The sequence below is a fragment of the Maylandia zebra genome, linkage group LG12, assembly GCF_041146795.1.
Source record: "Maylandia zebra isolate NMK-2024a linkage group LG12, Mzebra_GT3a, whole genome shotgun sequence".
Lineage (NCBI taxonomy): Eukaryota > Metazoa > Chordata > Actinopteri > Cichliformes > Cichlidae > Maylandia > Maylandia zebra.
In genome coordinates this window covers 23,545,257-23,564,654 of record NC_135178.1, presented here as the reverse complement: position 1 = coordinate 23,564,654, position 19,398 = coordinate 23,545,257, and the positions used below count along the sequence as shown (strand labels likewise).

The window sequence follows — 19,398 nt, the reverse complement described above, 5'->3', positions numbered from 1 at the left end:
AGTCTCAATTGGTAATGAAAATGATAACAGATACCATGGTTATGGTGTGTGCAGTGTGCACGGACAGGTGTGTGTGTGTGTATCATAGTTACCCTTTGTTTCTCGGGATCTACATATCGAATACCAAAGTAGTCTTTCTCAAGCAGGTTGTAGTGATTGCACACATGGTCCAACAGGAACTGGCCTCTGGTGTCTCTCTGCAAAGAAATAAAGCGCATCGGTTTAGGACACGTGACCCGTCTTTTGAGTTATGCTGATAAAAACCATAAACCTCTGAGCTCAGTCTGATAGATGCTGCATGACTGCATTGTGCCCACAATGAACCCTCATGGGTAATACTCCTCTGATGCTCTCATAATTTCATCACGGTGAAACATGTTAATGGAAAGAAATATGTCAGCACCCTTTTGGTCCCTTGCTGCTGACATATCTGTTATGATGGTGTTCTGGACACGGCCTCCTAATGTGCCAATAAATACAGTCTATTTGCAGGACCTAACACTGTGTAATCAATAAGCACCCTGCATTTAATGCCAGCTGCTTAGTCAGTATCTACTCATTCAGATGCTCAGTATGATTTTCCTGCTGAGTGTACTGACCTGCCTACGTCTTAGCATTCTCTATAACTTTGGATATATCTAAAGTCTAAAGATTTGCTTTTTGTCTGCCTATTTTATAGACAGTGTTTTTGTTGTTATTATATTGTACTTGCCCAAACCGTCTAGATTACACCACACCTGACACCAAATGTCAGCTGGGACAGTTGGATGAGCAGTTTTAAAAAAAATTATGCTTTTTAGCTCATTTAAGGAAATACATATCAAAACAAGTACACATTAAATTTTTACCTTTAACCTCTTGACTAAAGCTAATATTATGTGCATCAAAGATCCCAGCTCTGAGTGTGTGTGTGTGTGTGTGTGTGTGTGTGTGTGTGTGTGTGTGTGTGTGTGTGTGTGTGTGTGTGTGTGTGTGTCCTATAACTGCTCTATAACCTGCTGAAGGAGGTGGATTCTGTGCTTGGTTTAGCAGAACTGATTGATTCACTCAGATATCATGTCTTTGCCCTTGAGACTGGAATTTGCTCATCACCCGGGAAGCATCAGCGTCATCACATACAGTCAGACCCACAGCTGACCAAATCTCATCAATAAAACTGCCTGTCAGCACATCGCCTAATCAGGAAACTTTAGTTGGGAATTTGGATTTTTATAGCACTTCCTAATATAACTTTCAGTCTAATTTGTGTCTCACTTCCTTTAACATTCCTAGTTATGCACTACCTAGAATTATTTTTATTACCAGGTGAATTTAATTATGCTGGAATTTTAGGTGAAAAACGTTGAAATTCCATTTAATTCTAAATGAATTAGACTCTTAGTTAAGGGACATATTATACAGTCTTATTGAATATAGCAAAAAAATTGCACAAAAGCAAAAATGCATTAACATATTTCACGTGATTGCACAGATGGATGTGCTAAGGACGGCTACATTTTGTGCACTGAGTAAGCAGCACACTCACACGTTAAAAAGCATGACTGTGTGTCAGTTACTTCCCCGTTCCCTCTGGCTTGACCAGGTCTCGCTTGAAAAATAGTTTTTAATCTCGATGAGGCTTTTATCTGGATAAATAAAGGATGATAAAAATAAAGTTCATCTGGATTGAGAATGATCTGTTTCAAAGGTTATAAGAGCATCCTATATCCTTATGGTGCTCTTTTCTGTCCAGTGGCTGCTTCATCAGCAGTGGTCAGTATGAACAGCACCTCATCAGCAGCCAAGGTAAGGTCGTTAGCTTTGCTCTTTATTTCTATTTTCAGAGATTTGCAAGTGAAATGCAGTGTAGTGGCTGACATCAGCTGACTTTGTTAAATGGCTTTAACAGAAGCACATTTTCAGCACATTTGCACGGCTGATTGTTTGTCAGACTAACGGCCCTGAGCCTCAGATGTCCCATATATTTGACCGGATTTTAATCTTTAAGAAAGCAGAGCTTTCTTTTTTTTTGCACTATTTAGGAAAATTTTCCTGCTCTGATTTTCCTCATTATTCTTTTTCCCACATTGTTGGAGCTACAGTACAAAGTCTGCAAAGAAAAGTAGCATGGACCATTTTCCATCTGGTTGCTCCATCAGCTCTCAACTATTTCATCAGTTTCGGTGCAGTAATGTAGCTGCTTGGAGTTTCTAATTGCTTTGTGCACTAATGTTACAAATAAATATCTTTTCTTTTTTTTACTGAAATCTAAGGTTGTGCCTTTAATCTTCCTGATCTAATGTAAATCTTAAAGGCAATTGTGTGTCTTTTTTTTTTTATATTATATGTGTTTTCTGCTTGTAGGTAGACAAAAAAAAACCAAAAAAACCCAAAACCATTTCTCAATTAAAAATTAATTTCTTTCCAGGCACAAAGCCCATGCAAATATTTTGTACTAATACTATATGCCTAGAAGTTACACAGCATCTACAGCCTTTATTTTAAGTACATCAAAGCATCATTATCATCACTGCAGCATGCCACAAACTGTGAAATCAGTTCATTTGCTGGCGTTGCATTCACTTATCCTCAGTTTTACACAAATATTAATTCCTGTTCATATGTTGAATTCTGTAAATACTGTAATGTTTTTGCCAAGACAACCTTTTAAATACATTTCTTAGTGAGTCATGCTGCATGTCTCAGTAAACAACTCAGCAAACACACTGTTATATGTACTACTAGACTCAAGGTGTTGACAGAACAGCCTCTGAAAATAAGATGTTTGCTGTAAATGTCACAGCAGCCACTCAAAAACCAACAGTTATATGTGTCCAGGACACCGTGGCTGTATTTGTTACGCACCAAATAAAGCAAAGCAAACATTAAACACAGCCTTAGTCAATTCACAAAGATACACTGTTGTAACAGCCAGAATTTCCAGGTCAGTGCAACCAACAGTAAAGGAGAATCAGCTAGATTGTTTATCAGTGCTGGGAGTACCAAATTACTGCTATTTAAGAAAAAGAGGTTCAAAAATATAAATCGTCTGTGTCTTAACATTAAGACGACTGTGTTAATGTCTGATACCTGCACAGGTATCTGCAGGTGGTTTGAAACATGAGCTGCCTCTGAAGTAGCCTTATTTTGGTCAGTGTACTTTTGCATTAGCCAGAGAATACATGTAAAGATGAGCTCAACCTATTAATATTCAACCTGTTCAGTGGTCCTAAACAGCTTCAGGCAGAGGAGTTAACTGTTACCTCAATGGTAACAGTTAATGCATACATGATTAAAATACACAAATGACTCTAAAACCAGGTACACAACTACAAACATAATTATTAGCTAATGCTATGCCTAAAACAGTTTGCTAAAAGCACAGGATGTATTTTAACTTCTTAAAGTCCATGCTTCTTAGCTAATAGTGTTATTTATGAGTTGAAATTACAAACTAAATATAGTGGATAAACAGCTTTGTTACCTGAAATGATAAATAAAACCTTTAAATTATTTTACTAAACATGTGATTAGCAGAGAAACTGCTAATGAACCAGGCGAAATTGTAAAGTATGGTTAAACTGCTAAAGGTAAGATTAAAAAAGAAAGACTTAAACACAATAATGAATGAAGTAATTGCTATAGCTATTAGCTATAGCTGTAAAATGATCAGGGTTTTTGAATCCATCTGACAGGGCTGCGGTCATCACAGTCACATCACCACCTCTTAAGATTAAATTTTGATCAATCTGTGACACAACCAGCAAGGAAATTGGATTGTGGTTCTGGACATCTGACATCCTTTGAATAAATCCAGGTCCTGAGATACAAAATGCTCAAATTTGTTTGCCAGCTAGTTGCTAACTGTGTCTGATTCTAAGTGGATTAGTGCTGAGCATACAGCAGATTTTTGTTTTATAGATTTTTGAGTCAATAAAGAGGCCTGTTGCAAGCATGTAACAACACTACAACAGCACTCAGACAATAAAGTTGTGACAGTTCAATGATGAGCCGTAACTCACTGTAAATCCTCGTAAAGATAAGCGGAGCTGCTGACACCACTATGCAACTATTTTCACACCATCATTAAATATGTTCACCTTTTCCTTGGTGAAACCTGTCCAGTTTAATTAAACCATTTTTTATATAATATGTGACGTGGAGGACTTTGCAGGGGTGTTTGGTTGAATACAAGATGCCAAAACTGTATTAAAAATCTTCAACAGCAGTCTTAGGTGGATTTCCCCTGTGGCCTGTGTTATATCACCACAACATCAATTGGCTGTCAGTAATCCTGTTTGCTGCATGTCCCTACTGGCTGGTCCAGGTTTACCAGTATATCACCAGTAACATTAGTCAAATGTGTCCAAGCTGCGATTCTCAGTGTGTCCATGTTCACCTGTGGGTTGTATGTAAATAACCTAGAAAAAAATCACTCTCTGTCTCTTTAAGCTGCACTTCTCCATCAGCATCCATGCATTTTGATGTGTATCTGTCTACATCTCTTTAGGATTTTTTTGGCTGATCCCTGACAACAGTGTTACTAAGATGTTAAATCTGAAGAGAAAACAGAGAGAGATCCATGGAGGGAGGAGAAAAATAGACGAAACGGAATAAAAACAGCCACGCTGTGAGCTGATTCCAGCCAGATCATCAAACGACACCTTTTCTCCGTCTAGTTCTCGGGCAGACGCTCGTGGAGCAAAGAGTGTTGGACTGACGCCAAGCGAGAATAAAGAGAAACAAACCAGACAGAGTGAAACAGGGCCAAACATACTGAGAGGCTGAGAGCAGCTAACATAGAGCTAAAAGAACGAGTGAATAAAAAAGAGAGACTGACTGGTGAAGCAGAGAGGAAGAGAGATGTAAAGAGTCTATGTCATGTCCAACAAGGCCTGAATACATATTTTATATATCCAAAGGCTGGGCATTAAAGATTAACCCAGTCATCCTGTCTCTACATGATCTCACCTAATGATGGCAAAGTGCTCTTCTCTCAGCCCCGCTCAAAGACAGAGATGCATACACACTCTGCAAATAGAACCTCAGTGTGGAGCGAAGTCAGTTTAGCACAAGCAAAGTGCACTTTGACATGTGTGCTCGAGTGTGTGTGTCCATCCACTACCATGGTTAACCTCCTTACAGCCAGTCCAGTCCAAATTCTGGCCAAATAAACAAAACAAAACAAAAAAAACCATTAAGACACAGATGTTTTATTGTATCTGTCTATTATTCATTTACAAAGCTAATTACATTTTGGGAAATGAACTTGGAACACATGGATTAATGCCCAATTGAAAAGTTGTGTGGAAACACGTAGTTTTCAGGGTTTTCCCCCAAATCTTCTATTTTAATTTGAGTATTTGAGTACTGTAGTTTTCGAATGTTTGAATGATTTTGCCTAGTCAGCATGAACATTTTTAAGTGTCTACACAAGGAACAAGTAGCAGCAATGTGGAGACCAACAACTAAAGAAAGTTAATGACACTCATCCATCCTCGCCTTTTTGTGACAAGAGGCGAAATAAGCAATGGCGGCATAAAATGCGTGGGTCCAGACTCAAACTTTACTCATCCTCAAAGTACTTGAAGAAACTACCAATGAGAGGGCAGGATGACAACCAGAGCCTGGAACGTCTGATCAGCCATCAGTGGCAAAGTGATGCAAATTTTCTAGGTAACCTTCTGATGTGTTTACCACCCTGTCATATCGCAATCATCTGCATTTTTATTGTCGTATATTAATTGTTGTCTCTGGCCATCACGTTGCTGATGTCATCACGCATCATTCTGCAATATTCCAGGTTCAGGTTGCCTAGGGAACCTTCTAATGTACCTGTCAACCTGTCATATGCCAATTAATGGCATCATTCACCTGCATTTCCTCACCTCAAAGTTGAGAAAATGTTAACTCAGGATCACCCACTTTGTGTTGCCAGCTGTCAGTTTGCCTGTCATCGATTGAACATCATTGACTATTACTGATGAGTTGCTTCCTGTTAGGACGTAACTCACCAACAGACCACATTATATGCAGTAAGTAACTGAATTATGTACATTAAGTGAATTAAAATAAAATAAACAATCGTGAAATTTTTAAACTGAAAATCTGAAAGTGTACATTGTGCGAGTGGGTGTTAAAGTGTCTGGTACTGTAGTGAAGCCGAGAAGAATCAGGCTGGGATGTGTTAAGGGATGTGCTGATAGTTGCTTCCTGTGTAAACGCGACTCACCAACAGCCTTGGTGGACTCTGTCCTTGAGAAATCACCAGAAACAGTCATTGGAGGTCTTTCACTCCAGTAATTGTCTCACTTTTAAGCCTCTGTGTGGCCACAGCTGCAGCCTGACTTACACGTTTAGATTTTATCGCCATCTGTCCCTAAATTGTTAAAATTACTATGAAAGGTAAGGACGGGGAGATGCCATTTTCACAGATGCACAGAACAAATTGGATTTCAGACATGGGGGCGGACGAGATTCTGATTCTCCTCAGGAGAAATAGCCTGCTCTACCCCTTAATCAGGGCTTCAGTAATGCAAGTTTAGTCCAGCTTTTTATTGACTTGACTTTTAGAAGTCTATACCTCACTTCCTCTCTGTGTAATTACGCTGGATAAGGTTCTTTGCATTGTCATAGCAGCATGTGATGAGGATCTCTAGCAGTCCAGGGACTGACTCTTTAAGCAGCGTTTAAACAACTTTTTGAACATTTTGTGAACTTTGTGGGGGGTTTCAAGTACAACGTGCCAGAAAAAAAAACCTGAGACCAACTTCCTTTAAGGAGCGTCATCATGTCAGTTTTTGAGGTAAGCATGTGTGGCAAGTCACATTACCAGTATGTACTGACAATAGTGATTAAGGTACTCCCCCACCCCTGATGATACTCTGACTGTACAGTATGTAGTGTAGCTGAAGTTCATCACAGATATCTTATTTGTTCTGATCATGACTTTGTGACCACTACCAGTTCTGCACTAGGACCCTGGGTACATTGGCCTAGTTAAACAGCGCTTGTTGTTTAATTAACATGCATGCCAGCTCAATTATGACTCCTCCTTATCAACTGAGACGCAATTGCTTCATGACACGGCATACCTAATTGGCTGAGTTGAAACACTGTGTGAAGATCAGTGTTAAATTCCTGTGATGCCCCCGTGAAGAAATCTACTCTCACTCCTATCTGCATCCTCTGGGTGGGTGGTGGGGGATTGAAAAATAATGGTTTGCCCTCTTTACCTCCACGCCAACCAGTTTAAAAGCCAAGTAACTGTCATTCAAACAAATGGTACATTAATTTGTGGCTTTTCTCTCTTTGTTGTCATTGCTGCTGCTCTTCAGGGAAATTGAAATTTAAGTCACAAGTGGACCAATTCCTCCTAATTTGCCAATTAGGATGTGTGCGAGTAGGCTTTTGTGCATGTGTCCTATTATTCACAGTGCCAATATTTCTAAAGCCAGTTTGTGTTTACCACCCAACCCCCCCCCCCCCCCCCCCCCCAGCTAATGAATGGATCAATCCAGAGGCTTGATGAGGATACTGCAGAGACAAATCAATGTGTGGGACATGGGATGTGGGGAAAGGAACACACGCAACTAGGAGATAAAAACAGAGTTTAAACTCTCCTCGTTATTTTGCAACACGACACTTTGCCTTTTTCGTCCCTTCCCCACTGTGTGACTGAACTGAATATATGGCATGTTCAGCATTGATTTATTGCTTTTTTTAATTGAATACACAATGTTAACACTCAAAGACTATTTCATGGTACTCCATACATCATTACCTTTCCACCAAATGACTAATTTGATTTGCAGAGATCTATTCAATTTTTTATTCTTCATGGCTACTTTGACCAATTTGATTGTAGACCGCCAGAAGATAGACGGAGATAGTCGGCAGAGTCTAAAACAGATTTTTGAAGTAAGCTCCATAGACAGCGAGAAAATGCATAAGTTATCCACTGGGGAAATGCAGTTTCTATAATTGGAAGAAAGCAGCAGAGGATCAAACACTTCCTGTCTGGAGCTGGGTTATGCAACATCCACTTTATAAGTAGAGAAATCTTTGGTCTGACCTCAGCATCATTATCTCTCTAGCCTCCTATCATCACACCATTTACCCATAAATCTCTGATTAGGAGACCTATGCTGTCTTTGTTTTGCTTTTTTTTACTGAAAGGCGGCACAGAAAGATGCAGTGTAAAGAGAAAAGGCAGCATGCCGTGTGTCAGAATGAAACTCACACAGCTTCAGTATTGATCTCAAACGCTGCATTAGAGAGGGTGCTGATTTCACCTCTTCAACCAGTGACCCACAACAGTGATGGACTCTTGCCTGGAGCTACAGACCAGCTTTTCTTTTAAGCTCATTGTGCACTCATAGTCAGACGTTTACAGATGCTCATCATGGATGTCACAGTAATTTTGGGCTCACAGGTTTTGATCTATTTTGGATTGTTTTTGTAATCCACACAGGGTCACAAGTATACATGGAAAACTAAAAAATGAGGGACTTGCAAAAATCTATATAGTTTTGATGTGATGATTACAATATTATGTTTTTCCCTGACTGCCAAACCTCTGTAGAACACTTTTCAAAGACACATGAGGAGCGCTTCCCCTGGTTCATGCTGGTTACTATGATTGCAAAAGAAGCATTAAACTACTGTGAACTAAATAATTAAACTGAGCTCACACTGCAGTGACAAGGGTGTTTAAGTTTTTCATTACAAAACTGCATGAATTAGCACATCTTGTAGACAAAGTGTATAAGCAGAATTCAGCTGAGGTGGTGCAGCGACGTTATTGGACGGGCCTGAACACAGATGCCGTTTTCCTGCGATATAATGTTAATGTGCCTCCTCTCAAAATCATTATTTTTAAATATATTTACACTTGTACAATTTGGAGCAGTGCTCATGATGACTGTGACCTTGCCTCAGTGTGACAGGAGGGAAACATAATTACCCTATGATCACCTACAGTGCCGTGCTCCAGAGATTCCCATGAACACATTGTACATGAGCTCAAAAGCATGCACAAATTACCCTACGTGATCTTAAACATGTTAGATGCACACCTCGAGCTCACGGCTGGGGGCGCGGTCTGTTACGCTTTGTGATAAGAATAAAAAAAAAGATCACTATATGGAGCAAGAGCAGCTCCTTGTGTAATGGATTGTCATCAGATTGCGGGAGAAAAGAGGTGTGACGATAATGGCATGACTGGAGATGCAACACTGCTGGTATGAATACAAAGGAAGCACCGAAGCAGCTGTCTTATCTCTGCACCGCAGAATGTTTACATTTGTGCCAAACGATCGAGAAATCCACGAGAACAGAAAAGAGGAGCCGCGTGTGAAAACCTGTGAGTTATTGTAAACTGACTGTTTGCTCATTTGCATGTTTGAAGCACAAATTAGTCCATCATACGTATCCTCCTCTGTTTATGGTACAATACGTAAGGGTGTGCATTTCCTCCAGGGAAAAGAGCTGATACACCATGTTTGCACATTCACACGATGAGGCCATTGATGCCGTCACAAAAAACACACAGACTGTTTTGTTCTCTATGTCTCTGTTTTTCTTTTTTCTATTTATAGTCCTTTTCTAAATTCAGAAACAGTTGAAACGATGCTTTTTAAGATGTTTCGGAAATGCAGAAGTCTGTCGTCTGCTTCTGTCAGCCTTTGCATATTCAGAGAAATGTGGCAGAAAGCAAAGGGAAGTGCATCTGGGCTCATTCTGTTACCAACAAACCATGAAAACACAAGCACAAATGTCGGTTGTTGGGTTTATGTACACAGCCTCACTGAAAGAAGCATTAATAATAACATGATTATCTTCATGCAATCGAATAAATTGAATGTAGCTGCTTGAAAGTTCTTTCTGTGAACTTGCTTTAAAAGGACAATATTGACAACAGAAACGGAGACAGGAGCAACCATCAATCTAAATCCTAACTCTCAGTTTGAGAGTATGGTCAGCATCTTTAACCACATCTGCCAGATGTTTTTAAAAGTGAGGGGGGAATCTATTAAGACAGAGCTTCAATAAACCAGATGTGATTGCAGCAGAAGATAAGAACACTGTCCTTTTCCTTATGCATGCTTTTTGTATTGCATATCTCCTATACATAGATACGTTTTTAAAAAGATGAAGAAAAAGAAAGATAACTCTCTGTGTTACAAAGTAATTACTCCCTATCATTAAATCCCAAATTAACCGTGATTAATCAAATTTTTTGGAAACCGGAGCTCAATTTCATGAGCCACACCCAGGCCTGATGACTGAAATAAGAGTTACATGGACAGGTTATTATGTAGCATTTAGGGGTTGTTGTTTTTTTCTTTGCTCTACTGGAGCACTCAAAGTGCTTTAAACATCATGCTTCATTCACACATTCACACCAGCACTTTGTTTTCTACACCTAAGAGCTTTCTGTCTAACTTTAACACACATTCATACACCAACATATGCATCAGAGAACAACTTGGAATTCGGTATCTTGCCCAAGGATACTTAGGGATGCAGACTGGAGCAACCACTTCAAATTAGTGAATGACCTGCTCTGCCTGTTGAGCTACGGTCATCTATTAACTACAGCCAGTAGAAACCATCTTCAAAAGAGAAGTAGGCTAAAAGATCTCAAATAGCAACACATTATGCCACAATCTACTACTCAAAAACTCAAAACAGATGAGAAACAAAGTTATGCACATCTATCAGTCTGGAAACAGTTACACAGCCATTTAAAGGCTTTGGGACTGCAGAGCATCATCAAAACGGTCACAGCACTGTATCTTTTTCACACCACTATATAGGAAGAACCACAAAATGATGTCTCGGATTAGATATTGGAAATTTTGTCTCTGTGTCAAAATTCTAACTCCTCTACACATTCACCACTGGATCTGTATGTAGGAGTGCAAACGTCTGACCGTGAATGGTCATTAACCTGCTATCTCTTTTGCACAAACTCACGGGCGATTGAGCTCACGTGAGAGGAGTGCAAGTCATGTCATGTGTCTTGCCTCCAGCACACATTATTCATTAACCACCATTGAAACCACAGAGTATTTCCAGTAGTGAGAGCACGTCTGAAGGGGACCATGTCCTGCTGTGAGAAAGTCTAATGACCAATATTGTCTGGAGTTCATGTGTGGTAATAAAAACAACTGTTGCATTAAAATGTTTAAGTGTGTTTGCAGTGGTTTTCACTCCCAGTGTGGTGACAGCCAACGAGACCACGACACTGAACATCAGCCTGCTTTGTGTGACCTACTTTTTCCACTCCTACTTATTTTTTGTCTCTTTTTCCATTTTAAAATCCCAATTTTTCCACCTTTTGTGAATTCTTTTCTGTTTATATACCGCCGCGTGTTCCGGTTTACCCTTCGCTCTTTTCTCTGCCCCGTCTTCCTTTTCCAAAATCCGCTCGCTCTGCCAGTCTCATTTCAAGTCTGTTTCATGTTTTAATCTTCTTAATCTTTTTTTTTCCACAGCCACACCACCTCATTTCCTTTCCCGTTCCTTCCAACACCCTGTTGATTTTTCGATGCCATTTTCACGGCTCGTGTTTCCACCCAACCATGTCATCCTATATTTTTTCTTGTTTATCATCTCATTTTTGTTTCCTATCCACCCCGTTCTTTTGATATGTCCCTCCCTCTCTATCCCCTGCTGTCTCATCTCTTACTGCTGTCTTTCAGCTGCAAAAAGAAAAAAAAGATTATTTCTCTTCACTCATCTTCGGGAAAGCATCAAAGAGGCACCGGCAGGAAGGATAAGAATAGAAAACTGATGCTATTTATAAGCTTCTTCAAAGAATGCCTATTAGCCAAAACAAGAGCACTGCCTCAGCTTTATTTGAACACATACAGACAGATGTCTACAGACACCTCTCCTTGACCAGCTGGAATGGAAACACAGTGAAAAACAATGCCATAGCTGATATGCTCCTTTAAATAGACTGTGTTGGGGACGTATTGATGACCTATACTATAATAGAAACAACGCATTTATTACAAACTTCAAAAAGTTCCCTGTAATCATGCTTTTGCACTGCCATATCAGTCTTTCTCTTATCTGTAGCAAATTAATGTCCATAATTGCAGAACTTTGGCTCGGTGGCAACTTTTAAATCTTTCATGGTCCCTCCAAATGCACACACACATCCACGTTTGCACACACCCGCATGGTGTAGCGCTGACAGCTGACTGATGTTGGCCTCATGAAGCACAGTGATCTCCCTTAATTATACATGATCTGTCACAGAGGAGAGGGACGGAGAGAAAGAAGAGAGTGGAGGAGATGGGGGGGGCGAGGTGACAGAAAGAAGATATTGATGAGAGGCAGGCAAAAATAGAAAGTGAGAAAAGGTGGTCGGAGCGGTAAATGCGAAGCTGAAAATGGAGCAGAGGATAAGTGGGGTGAAAGAGGGAGCGGGAGTTGGAGGAGCGGAAAGTTAAGATGCCGGGGGAGATGATAGAGAGAAAGAGGAGAAGGACAGAAGAGAGGATGGGAGGAAAACGAGTGAAAGGAAATCAGAGGACGCCACCGTGTATTGATCTTGACGTCTCCCCTTCGGCTGGTTGGACTTAACATTGCCACTGAACATGAGAGCAGCAGGTTGGACTCATTCACCTCCAACCTCCAGGATGTAGGCTGCAGGCACATGCCACATATCCCCACTCGCTCTCTGCCTGCCTTATACACTGCTGTCAATATGTTCTCCTAAACATGATTACACTCTTCTGGAGGCTGTCACTGTCCTGTATGACAATATTTTCCCAGTCATAGACCATAGGCTAAGAGAGAGAAATCCAGTCGTTCTTCCTGATACACACACAACCGCATCCCAATCCATATTACTATAACTAGAACAGAAGTGCTCGTCGTATATACCTCTCAATATTGCTGAGTCAGATTTATATGTATTATAAAAAGTCTTTCTCAGAAGCAAGTCTCCTCACTCAGCAGCAATCTTAAAATGTCTCCTAAATGGCCACTTATCTGGGAACTTATTATCAATCTGGTCATTAAAACTGGATCAAATCTGATGAAAAAACAAACAAAAAGTTGAAAGGTTTAAAGACTACGAGGCAAAACTGTATCGTTTTATATTTCATATTTCTGTATAGTTTTCATATTTATATCCTGTTCATAGCCTGTACATACTTATAGTTATAGCATATTCATAACATACCTTCATACCGCGTACATTGTAACATACCCATAATAGACCCATATTTTGTACCCTCATACTTATAACAGACCCATTTCTGTAATATATCTATATATTTATATTATGGCTAAAGAACTTTCTGGATGGATGCAAAATGCATTTCGTAGCCTTGTACTTGTGACATGACAATGACAATAAAGTTGAATTCTATTCTATTCTAAACATGGTTTTAAAAAGCTTTTGTCCCCTTTAATTTGTCTTTCCAACTTCATATTTGCTGTTGCAGGTTCTCCCAACAGTTAGATTTCAGGTTTCTTTGAATGCCACACAGTACACGATTTGTTTTAGGCTGTAAATGAGCCTTTTTAACAAATTTGTGCACTACAGTGAAGAAAATTGAAAAAATGACAGTGATGTTATGGGTCCTGTGTTCCTCGTAATCATATAACAGTCATACACAAAAAACAAAGTGTTTCCCCTGATTCAACAGCCTGCAGAAACACCTTTGGCAGCAACGGTGTGTCTCAGTGTCTTTATCAGTCTCTCGCGTTGTTGTGGAGGATTTTTGGCCCACTTTTCATTACAACTTTGCTGCAGTTCATTGAGCTTTGTGGGCTTTCATTTATGCACAGCTTTCTTAACATCCCACCACTCAATCAGCTTGATGTCTGCACTTTGACCGGGCCATTGCAACACTTTGATTCATTTCTTTTTCAGACTTTCTGTTGTAGATTTGCTGCTGTGCTCGGGATCATTGCCCTGTTGTATGACCCAGTTTCTGCCAAGCTCCAGCTGCCCAACAAATGGACTTGGTATACATAGAAAGTCATGGTCGACTCAGAGCCTGCAAGGTGCCCGGTCCTGTGGCACAAAATAAGCCTAAAATGTTGTCCCGTTGCGCTCGGTATGAGGTGTTTATACTTGATTTGTTGTGTTTGATGTTCTCCAAATGTGGCTCTGTGGCTCTTAAAAAAGTCACGCCTTTTCAGTCCATTTTTAATTGTGCATCATGAACTTTGACATTTATCATGCTGAGGCCTGTGAACTCTAAAATGTAGCTCTTGGTTTTTTTTAAATTATTTATCTGAGCATTGTAAGGTCAGACGTTGGGGTGAAATTTCTGGGGCGATCATGGCATGGTCTTAACACCAAACTGAATGATCCAGACCAGCAAACTGCCAAAAATTGTGCTCCATAGAGATGTTTACACTTGCATGAGTATACCTGGCTGCTACGAGCCTTTTTAATTCCAATGGAAATAAAAATTGTGAACTTTTTCCCCCACTGGACAGAGTCCAGTGAAAACTTTCTTTTTCACATGTTTGTAAATGACTAGAGCTTTAAATTAACCTATTGTTTTACTAGGTTGGTATACTTTCAGGTTTTGTCCAGCCCTGATTATGTCAACACAGTTGAAACCCAGTTTAATTTTTAATCATTTGCTCTTTGCTGTTTGTGAAATGCAAAAACAAAAATAAAAGTCACCTTACCATATCCACTAATGTTTACATTTAACTGATGATTTCTCAAACAGTTTCTGGCATTCGGCATTTAGAAACCAGGGCAACAAATAAATATACATTTAAAATAAAAGAACAATTCAAAGCAATGGAGAGAGAGAGGTGAAGAAGAGAGTGCAGGCAAGGTGGAGTGAGTAGAAAGTGACAGGGGTGATTTGTGACAGAAGGATAGTAGCACAAGTGAAAGGGAAGGATCGCAAGATGGTTGTGAGATCTGCTGTGATGTATGATGTGGAGACAATAGCACTAACAAAAAACAAAAATGAGGAGGCAGAGCAGAAGGACAGCTCAGATGGAGTGTTTTGAGACAAAGTTAGAGAGGAAAGGCTCTAACAGAAGAGTATGCAAGGGATAACAGGAGGCAGATGATGTGCTGTGGTGACCCCTAAAGAGAGCAGCCAAAATATAAATGATGAATTCATACCTAACCCCATATTTTTATCAACTAATAACAATGACAAAAAAGCATCAGGGTGATCTATAGTCAGGTAAAGGTCAGCATAACAGCAGCAACAAACACATTTTCCCTACATAAATCTGATTTAATCAATTTAAGCTCAGCACAAGCTCTTGGAGTTAAAGTCTGATATTTTCATTAACGGACACAAAGATGTGACGGAAAAACAAACGCTTTATTCTGTTGGCGCATTTTTTCAAATAAATTAATCGTTCAGACTATTTTTATTGTCGACCTGAAAAACCATCTCCCAAATAATAATAATGGATACTTTATTGATCCCCATGGGGAAATTACTTGTTTTTCTCTGCATTTGACCCATTCACTCAGTGAAGCAGTGGGCAGCCCACTAAGCAGGCGCCCGGGGAGCAGTGTGTAGGGACGGTACCTTGCTCAGGGGTACCTCAGGGTAGCCGTTAAGTGGATTCGAACCGCCGACCTTCCGATCATGGGGCGACCACTTTACCTACTGAGCTATCCCTGCCCCCTCAGTCATTCAGTAACCAGCAACAGCTTCACAACTGCGAGGCCAAAGTGAAAATCCTCGGGCTCTGTAGAGACTAAGGAAGCCACAAACGAGATGGTGCACCTGGATGACACACTGATCAGCCGTGTCTGACGAATTATAGTCTGACACCAGCTTTCTTAAGCAGTCAGTTTGCTTTCTCTTTATACTGCCAATTAACCTCCAACATACTTCAGTAATAAACAGCACCATACACAATCATGAGCAACTCCAGCTTCAAACTGCCTCAGTGTTTGGTAGCGCTTCATTCTCTTGACTGGATAAAAATTGGTTCTTATTTATAGAACTGAGTCCTAATTGGCTCCTACAAGCTTTCCAACAACAGAAATACAATGCGAGTGTTATCTGTATCACCGGGGAAGAATGAGATTGAAAACTTCTAGCAAATATTGACACTTTTTTCTTCTACTTGATTAAAACTTCAAACAACAGCCTTATAAAAATCAGTCAGTATCGCCTCTTATTTATCTTAGTTATCGAGCCTCTTTTTGGAGATTCTAAAGTGCAATTCCACCAAACGTGATGAGCAGAAATCGTATATTTGTTACATTTAAAGCAGACAGTAAATGCACCACATGTAAGGAGACCTCCAGAGTGCAAGAGGTTAAATTTAAGACCATTTATTCATAACTTTCACTGTAAAGAAAATAAACTTATCATCCCTTATCGCGTCCTTTATATTAAGCCTGTTTTATATCATTCATGTTTACTACCTACACTCACCGGTCACTCTATTAGTCGCACTTTGCTTTTAGTGTGTTGGACCTCCTTTTGCCTTCAGACCTGTCTTAATTAGCAGCAGGCAGCAACAAACAGCAGCAGCAGTTGTTTTTCAGCTGCACATCCATGATGAGAATCAGAGAAAGTGGCTACACTGTGATCATGAAGTAGCAGTAACACTCAGGTAGGCAGTACCATTTAAATTATGCTTAATTGATGATAATATCCCCCACACCAATACATCGACAACAACCTGAACCTTTGATACAAAGCAGGATGCTGTTTATGGTCAATTCTGACTCTACCATCCAAATGTCACTGCATAATCTGAGACTCATCCAATCATGCAACCTTTTTCTAATCTTCTATTGTCCAATTTTGGTGAGCCTCAATTTTCTTATTCTGACAGGAGCGGCACCCAGTGTGGTCTTCTGCAGCTTTAGCCCACCTGCTTCAAGGTTTGAGATGTTGTGTGTTCAGAAATGGTCTTCTGCATACAAATGGTTATTTGAGTTACTTTTGCCTTCCTGTCGGCTCAAAGCTGCCTCATCATTCTCCTCTGACATCAACAAGGTATAGGATAGGTGTACCTAGCAAAGTGCAAAATGACTGCAAAGTTACTTGAATTGTTCAAGTCACTTGAACATCCCTTTGTTTTCTGCACTGCGCTGGATATTGCCTTACAAGTAATTATACTGGGTGGGGTGTTTCGAGACTTTAAAGTCTTCAGGATTATCTATGCAGTGCCAAATACTGTGTCCCCAAAGGGAGCAGCTAATGCACCAGTGTCTTTAATCCAGAGTCAACTGAACTGATGCCTTAGAGAAAAGTTAAAGGAATCAAGGGCATCCCAGTCTGACATTACACTCTATTCAGTCGTGGTTTGTGCTCAGAAGTACATTTTAGGAACTATTCAAACACACAGTTCTTTCAATTTTCCTATTTTCATTATATGTTTGTCATTTTATTCTGACCTACATATGCAGGACAATTGGGAAAAGCTGACAAAATAAGAAATGCAAAGAGGAAAAAAAAAGAGCAGATAAAGTAAGAGATGGAGGTCTCCTAGCAGCGGTAAGAGGAGACGCGCTGTTGTTGAGAAGCAGAAGTGTAGCATGAGGAGCACAGGAAACATCATGAAATATGTAGGAAGGAGCAGCTCAGCACCGGAACACAAAGCCATTAAAGAAAGCCCTGGAAAATGCAGTCAGCTAGAAATATAAACATCCATTTCCGTATCGTTCATAAATACTCTTGCGCATGGATAAAAGCACACACACGCTTTCACATCTCCTGGAAAAAAAAAAAGTAAAAGCTTTAATACTCATGTACACAGTTTAACACATTCTTCTGCTCTCAGAGACGCAAGCACGAAACTGTACATGCATTATCAGCACTAAACACAAAGAAAACAGAGCCAATCTTGTCTCTCCTCTCTCTGCTCTCCTCCTTCTCTTCCACTGGACCTGAAGATGTTTTTTAAATCATTGATTGAGTACATGCAGGAAACCAGCAAGACAGCTAGTCTGACATGCAGCAAGTGCTCTCAGTCTTTCGGGTTAAACAGCAGACCAGCGGACAACTCGCTCCGAAGGCGGTTTAGGGCGAGAAGAGGTGGCGCTCTGAGCTCTGAGCATTCACTTCGCCCTCAGCCCCGTACAACTCAGGCTTGTCAACAAGGTGCTTCAGCTGTGTGGAGGATTTGGTGCAGTGCTGAAGATGTAAGTGAAAAAAACCATAGCACAGTGCAATAGAATCCAGTCATATTGTGACTTGGCACTTATTTGCTGTTCAGCATTTCATATATTTTTATGTGTAATAATGCATCATAAACTGGAAGACTGACGGGATTTTATGTTTATCTCTCTGGCAACAGCTGCAGCTCAGGGCTGGAGGGGCTGTGGAGCCTCACAGGATTTAGTTTGTTTGTGAAGACTGGAGGAATCTATACTTTCCTTTGTTCAAGCAGTCTTAAAATGTCCCAGCGTTAGATCTCAGGTGAGGATAGTTAAAGGATTCATTGATTGGATCCAAGGATCGGGTTTTACAAAGCACATTGATTTGGATTTGACAGGATTTCAGTTTTGTTGTGGTTTTAATTTTGTGCTTCGGTTATCAGTCTGCCTGAGCTAATGTCTTCACTTAAAGATGAAATTTTCATTTCAGATTAAAAAAAGATTACTGATCAGACACAGTATCACCACATACTGGACAGTATGGCAGATTTTATTTTATTTTATTTTTACAACACATGCCCTTTCTGACATACACCGGTGGGATTTGTGTCTCTTTTCAGAATCAAACCAACGATATTTTGCTTTTTGGACAAACGTGGGACCAACTACACTAGGAGAGTAGCAAAAAATGTCTTCTTCTTCTTCTTTCAAATAAGAGGACTTCTGACAAACACATGACACATAGCAGAGCAAAGGATGCTTTTGGAAAGACTTATGCCACACCTTTATGTGACATTAAAGATATTAAAGCACAGAGTTGATCTTTTCCTGTTAATATTATTCACAAGCCCATTTTTAAAGTAATGAAAATTATTTTTTTCTTGGTATATATGTGGGTACATTTATTTTAACAGAAATTAAAAAAAACTGAAAGTAAGTTGCAGATCTTTTCAGCAGCTCATGTTAGGTCAAACTGCAAAAAGCAATTGAAAGTGATAGTTATAGACTCGGTTTCGACACAATGGAGATAGCTCAGCATAAATACCTGCATCACGAACTCAGTGCTTTACAGTGACTATCTTCACTGTCTGATAAAAACACTTGCCGCTGCTGCTGGTAGAGGGTATGTATTATCATCTCTGTGGCAAACAGAAATGAGACCACACAAGTAAAGCACATCAGTGTTTCCGTCTCTCTCCCACTCAGCCAGCCACAGCCTCTCATAATTGCAATCAATAACTCAAACAGTTTCCGTCCATGTTATCACTACTATCATCATCACCACCACGCCCATGGCGCTCCATCGTTTTATCTTCTATAAATCAAAGTTCATGAGA

At 40.0% G+C, this 19,398-nt stretch overlaps 1 protein-coding gene across 4 annotated transcripts in view; it reads right to left on the bottom strand.

Annotated features, from left to right (window-relative positions):
• frmd3 (FERM domain containing 3) overlaps window positions 1-19,398 on the bottom strand; it is a 66,527-nt gene that overhangs the window by 46,360 nt on the left and 769 nt on the right. For all 4 annotated transcript variants that reach the window (XM_014414423.4, XM_012918073.5, XM_014414425.4 and 1 more), the window contains exon 2: window positions 93-197. In XM_014414423.4, the coding sequence (XP_014269909.2) occupies window positions 93-197 (105 nt within the window). The remainder of the gene's footprint in view (window positions 1-92; window positions 198-19,398) is intronic.